The 6,611-nt window shown below is 36.3% G+C and overlaps 2 protein-coding genes across 2 annotated transcripts; one reads left to right on the forward strand and one right to left on the reverse strand.

The window, feature by feature from the left end:
• The first annotated feature begins 632 nt into the window (after positions 1 to 632).
• On the forward strand, positions 633 to 3,494 carry LOC149784786 (uncharacterized). The gene has a single exon (XM_089932801.1). It carries the CDS (start codon positions 829 to 831, stop codon positions 2,065 to 2,067), a length of 1,239 nt encoding a protein of 412 aa, XP_089788927.1. The 5' UTR covers positions 633 to 828; the 3' UTR covers positions 2,068 to 3,494.
• Positions 3,495 to 4,276: 782 nt separating this feature from the next.
• Positions 4,277 to 5,224, reverse strand: LOC149784787 (E3 SUMO-protein ligase ZBED1-like). Its single transcript, XM_089933054.1, has one exon. It carries the CDS (start codon positions 5,222 to 5,224, stop codon positions 4,277 to 4,279), a length of 948 nt encoding a protein of 315 aa, XP_089789180.1.
• Between the last annotated feature and the right edge of the window lie 1,387 nt (positions 5,225 to 6,611).

Consider the following 6,611-nt stretch of genomic DNA (forward strand, 5'->3'; position numbering starts at 1 on the left):
CCCCATAATTAAGGTCACTATTCATACAATACTGCCTCAAAGCATTCTATGCAAACAAGAGCAAAATAAGCATAATTAACTTATTTTCACGGATAAATTGAATTATAATGTACTATTTTGTTCAGAACATCATACACAATGATATGAAACTAAGAACAGTTGTTGCATACAGATTCGTATTTTGCATAGGGTAAGAACTTTAAAGAAAAGGATTTTTCCGTGTTTCTTCGCTGGTTGTAAAAAGAAGACCTTTTATACCTTAGGTATAGTTCCAAGAACCTTTAATTCCTTTATTTCGGTGTAATATGGGATATAGAGTAAGCAGCTTGGCAAGTACACTTTTCAAAGAAATATCAGTCACATTACATCAAAGTAGCATAGAGGTATTCCAACATTCTCTTCGCTGTGCATAGTTCAAATGCAAACAGCTTCACTTTACATACGTCAGGCTCTCCGATTTCCGGCATTTTCCGGTCTTTACATGGACTGCTGTACCACTTATTTAGAGAATGAACTATTTATATTGCAGTCCTTGTCCACGGCAGGCTTGAAGTATGCAGCACAGTAAAATATTCAAGTGAGGTTAAGAATTCAAACTGTGTTTTTTCTCTCTTTTTTCTTATTTTTTTCTTCTTCTTTTCTTCATACTTTAAAATTTATTCCGGTATTTAATCAGGTAAATACATTTATTCCGGTTAATCTAGTGACCTGTCACATTTGTCCTCATCATTAACCCGCAATTTCCCGACATCCATTGCAAAGATAGTAATCTTACCGTTGGTACGTTACTTATTTCCTCCACGTAGTTTCGTGTAAGCAATTAATACAATGTTTGGGCAAAATAGTGAGTTCATGATATGCAGGAATTATGAAGATAAACTGTACAAATGTGAAGACTGCCATAAAATGTTTAGACGGCTGTCTCAATTGGAGATTCACGTGAGAATACATACTGGAGATAAACCATTCAAATGTAAAATTTGTGAGAAAATGTTTAGGTCCAGTACTCATTTGAAAAGGCACCTGAAGGTGCACACAGAAGAGAAATTGCTTAAATGTGATTTTTGTAATGAAATGTTTAGGGATAGCGGTCGTTTGAAAAGACACGTGATAGAACACACTGGAGATGATACTGGAGATAAACCATTCAAATGTGAATATTGTGATAAAACTTTTAGGTATACATCACATTTGAATATTCACGTGAGAATCCATACGGGAGATAAACCATTTAAATGTGAACATTGTCATAAAACGTTTAGGTACATGTCACATTTGAAGATTCACGTGAGAACCCACACTGAAGAGAAACCGTTCAAATGTGAAGCTTGTAGAAAAACGTTTAGGCAAAGTAGTGATTTGAAGAGGCACATGGTGCTTCATAATGGAGATAAATCATTCAAATGTGGAGTTTGTGAAGCAGTCTTTAGCAATAGTAATAATTTGAGGAGTCACATGATGATACATACTGGAGAGAAACCTTTCCAATGTGAAGTGTGTGATACAGTGTTCAGGCAGAGCAGTTCTTTGAGGAGGCACAGCAAGATGCATAATGGAGACGAACCATTCAAATGTGATGTTTGTGATAAAATGTTGAAGTCTGGTAGCCAGTTGAAGATACACATGATGATACATACTGGAGATAAACCATTCAAATGCGACGTTTGTAATAAAATGTATATGTATCAGGGCAATTTGAATATGCACATGGCCATGCATACCAGAAATAAACTATTCAAATGTGAATCTTGTGATAAAATATTTACGTCCAGTAGTCATTTGAAGTCACACATGCTGATACATTCTGGAAATAAACCATTTAAATGTGAAGTTTGTGAAAAAATGTTTAGGCGAAGTAGTGATTTGATGGAGCACATGAGAATACATACAGGAGATAAACCATTTCAATGTGAAGTTTGTGCTAAAATGTTTGGACAGAGGAGTTCTTTGAGGACACACATGATGGCACATACTGGAGATAAACCATACAAATGTGCGGTTTGTGATAAAGCATTTGTTCAGAGAAATAGGTTTAAAATGCACATGGCAAAGCATATTCAGATGTGAAACCATACAAATATGAAGATTGTGTTTAGGCAGAGTAATCATATGAAGAACAGCATGACGCAAACTTGACTTGTCCCACTTAAATAGGATATTTGTTATTTATTGTTTAGGGATAGTAGTGATTTGAAGATGCATGGTGTTTGGGGATCTTGGTGGTTTGGCAATACAGATTTGTTAAGGGATAGTATTGATTTGAAGCTGTATAATGTTATGGGATAGTATTGATTGGAAGATGCATGGTGTTTCAGGATCTTGGTGGTTTGGCAATAAAAAATTGTTTAGGGATATTATTGATTTGAAGCTTGTAGTGTATAGGGATAGTAGAGATTTGAAGAAGCATATCAGTGCTCAAAGAAAACTTGTTTTTAGACACTGTCCCAGCTCTGACTGATATTCCATAATTTCCATATGCCCTAAATGTCCCCTTTATTATTGTCAAACAACATTGCAATTATAAATTGAGTAGGGTTTTGAAGATAATACAAGTGTTATTTGCATTTGTGTTCATCACTTATTTGAAACTGGATTGTCCTAGTGTTCAAACATCTCTGCTGGATTCTCTGAGCCAGTCTTGGTCAGAACGAAGTTGACATACATCAGCACTTTGTTTGCAGTATGTGCGAATAATTAATTGCCTCCCCCACTATAGTATTATTGTTATTATGATTATTATTTTTATTTTGCTGGCGCGTTTCACAAAGTAAAATTCTGTTGATCAGTTCTGAATTTATGTTTGTTGGGATTTGTTGATACTATTGATAGCTAATTGCTTCCTAAATTGGCTAATATTCACAAACTTGTCAAAAACCTATGATACATATGGCTTAAATATTTTCATTCAAAGCAGTGATGCGTATGTTCTCCTACATGCCATGCATCTAGCATCTCTTTGATTTACCTATTGGTTTGTTCAATCCCCTGAGCGAACCTGTGTAAATTAGCACAATGGGCTCGCCAACGGCAGTATTCAAACACATCTCACTAGCTATTGTCAGCCAGTTAAATAATATATAAATTGGTGGTTTGTACCTGATCTCTTTCCTTTTAATCACAGCAGTTTAAATTGCCCAACGGATAGCTTGACTTCAAATTATGGGAAAACTCATCCCAGGTGTCAGGTGAAATTGTCCCATGGTTGTCAGAGAAGTCGCCCCATGGTGGTCAGATAAGTCGCCCCAAGGATCAATATGGGTGGGTATTGAATTAAAAGTCATATTGCAATATTAAGTGATATATTGCAATATTATTGCAACATTGATTTAATAAAGTATTACAGATTAATTTTAATTTATTGAAATAAAATGAATGCAAACTGCAAAAAATTACTTCAAATTATTTAATTACATAATTAAAATACAGTAGAGAAAATGAATAAAATGCAGTACAGTAGTTGCAATGTAACACAGAAATAAAGAGTTACAATTTAAGTCTTTTGTTTGAACAGTTCACAGTTTGTGGTCTACTTTTTTATGTGAAATTGCAGATTGGTCTCTTTGTTGTCACTTTACCCCATGTAGTTCAAACTGAACGGCCTTGAAAATCACATGATGGTACTTCGTATTTTTTTATAAAGAAGATGAGCGCATCAACATGATTTGGTTTTAGGACTGAATGTTGTGCAGTTAATATATCTCCAGCAGTGGAGAGCTCCCTCTCAGAAGGGACGCTTTTTGCTGGGATGCATAATAAATGATTTAGCAAGCTTGGCTAATCTAGGAAATCTCTGCTCTTGAATTTTCCACCATTGAAGAGGATTTGACTCCAAGGGAATCGACGGAAACACTCTATAGTTCTTAAGCTCTTCTTCTGGTTCTTCCATTTTTGTTTTTGAAGTCTCAACCACAGTTATGTAGACATGACCAAGAAGTTCTTGCATGCCAGAACAACATGTACCTTTATCTATCATATCACTCTGACCAAAGGCTGACTTGAGCTTCTTGCAAACTGGTTGAGCATCATTAGCAGCAGAATTGGCAGACACACATAACTGTTCGGTTAGCTGTGGTAAAGGTGGCAGTTCTGACTGCTCACTATCACCCATAGGTGAGTGATCATTGTCATGTTCAGCCTTAACTCTAACAATGATTTCTAATGCATTCTGCAAACAGTTTGGTAAAGATTTCATTCCTTCATTATCGCTAAGGAAAGGTAAGGCTTTAAAGTGTGGATCCAAGGCAGCAGCAATGGTGATAGTTTCTTCTTGATGAGTTTATCTTTCCTGAAGATCATCAGCCACAGTCCTTTTCGTCTGAGCTATTACTAGAGAGTCATCATTGATGTGTTGGAAAATGCTGTCAATAAGTTTGCAATGAAGAGACATGATAACAGAAATGGTTGGAATTGACTCAGTACAAAGAGTTGTTGTCACTACTTTAATAGGTTTCAGACAAACCATTACCTCATCTGCCAGGCAAATGTCATCATCTGACAATGTGTTCAAATCTTTCTCTTTTATTTTAGCTAGATCTTGGGATCTCAAGACGGAAATTACTGCACAATGCACTTTAAGAAACCTTAAAATCATGTCATAAGTAATGTTCCTTTTAGTGGGTACATCAGCTATAAGCCTATGATACAGTAGATCCAGCAATTCAGCCTGGCTTCTCAGTTTAGCTGCTGCAGTTGTACTTTGGTGGAAGAACCCAACTATTCGATGAATCCAGCTGAGGAGAATTTCAGTGCGTCTCATCCTGAGACACTGTTGTGCAGCTAAATTAATTGCATGTGCATAACACTTGATGTGAAAGTTGCATCCTAAAAGAGACCCTGCCTTGTCCATGTTTGCATTATCTGATACAATAGGTGGTATGGGGATAGACTGTATTTCCCATTCTTTGAGGGCCTCATGAATTACAGCAGCTATATTCTCACCTGTGTGCCCTTCATACATGGGCCGAGTTTGAAGAACATAGATTATCAGCTTCCAGTTTTTATCAATGTGAGTTGAAGTGACTGTCAGATATGATTCAGTTGACCTCGACGTCCAACTATCTGTTGTCAATGCAACTTTCTCAGCATTTTGTAGGCCTTCTGTTACTAGTGCCTTGACTTGAGCATATTTTTGAGGAATGATCACTGCTGCAAACTGCTTTCTACATGGAACACTATATCGGGGGTCAAGTGTATATAAAGGGTCTTTAAACTTTGGCGAATCCATTATTCGGTATGGACGCATGTTCTTTATTATAAATTTGCACACCTTGTCAGTTATATGTAAAGCACGAGAAGAATGCGAGGGTATTTCACACAAATGAGCCCTGACAATGTTCTCTGGATTGGCTGCGTCGTTTTAGCTTAAGATCGGAAGTATCTTCGCATGACAAACTCACATTAGCAGGAATCGGTGATCTTTTGTCTGTCATCTTGTAATTACCACATTTCCCGGGATGGTGCTTGTTAATGTGGTACGCTAGATTAGTGGTTCCGCCAGAAAACTTAACATGCGCGTCACATAGTCGGCATCAATTGCCTCATCAATTTTCCTTTCCCTTTTACTCTTTCTTAAGGCGGCGCTCACCAATTAATATGTACTTTAGAGAGAGTGATGTATGTAAGGTGAAGTAGTTCGCATTTAAAACATGCACAGTGGAGAGAATGTTGGCATACCTATATGCTACAGTAATGTAATGTGGATGATATTTCTTTGGATATTGTACTTTTGGAAATTTTACATGATTTGAGCACACTGCTAACTAAAATGACTGCTCCCAAAATCAGACTGAATTAGTCTAAAGTACACTTTACAAAGCAGCTATTTAAATAGGGAAAATGAATTTTGCCAGACTAGACAAGACCAGCTTCTGAAAGTACAATGAATGAATTACCAAATATATAAAATGTAAAAAAAGTTATCGGCTCTTTTTTGAAAGGTGCACATTTGAAGTAAGGCCAAGCTGTATACTCTATAACCCATAGTAAACCCATCAATCATACACCAAAATAAAGGGAATTAAAGGTTCTTTGAATTATACCTAAGATATACAAGGTCTTTTTTAAATAGCCAGTATAATCAGTGAGGAAAGCCGGGGAAATTCTTTTTCTTTAGAATCCTAACCTATGCAAAATACGAAACTCTAGAGCGCCACCTAATGCAAAATGAATCAATATGGCAGACCGCGTTTTTTAATTTTGAACCATTTCAGCCATGCTTGAAATGTAGCTTAAGGTCAATGTTATTTAGTCATCAATGTCAGCAAGGTGCCTATTTGTTGACAAAGAGAAGTTAAAGCTTCAAACGGATTAAGATTCACAGACGTGTAACTTCCAATTACCCATGCTGCAACTGCTCAGGAAACGAAATTTAAATGTTACTGAAGCTGATTACCGGAGGTAAAGGTATGGAATTAAATAGGTCATTGTCAATCAGTAACTATTATAAGTAGTGAAATATGGCTAATATTAATTTATAATAATACCAGAGTTCGTTTGCTACTTGTTATCAAAATATACGTCAATATCGCACTAAATCGATATAAGAAAGTTATATCGCGATTATTGTGTCGTCGGTTTAATACCACACTATACCGATATTCGGTGTTATCGCG

The sequence above is a fragment of the Sinohyriopsis cumingii genome, chromosome 14, assembly GCF_028554795.1.
Source record: "Sinohyriopsis cumingii isolate HCF-2022 chromosome 14, ASM2855479v2, whole genome shotgun sequence".
Lineage (NCBI taxonomy): Eukaryota > Metazoa > Mollusca > Bivalvia > Unionida > Unionidae > Sinohyriopsis > Sinohyriopsis cumingii.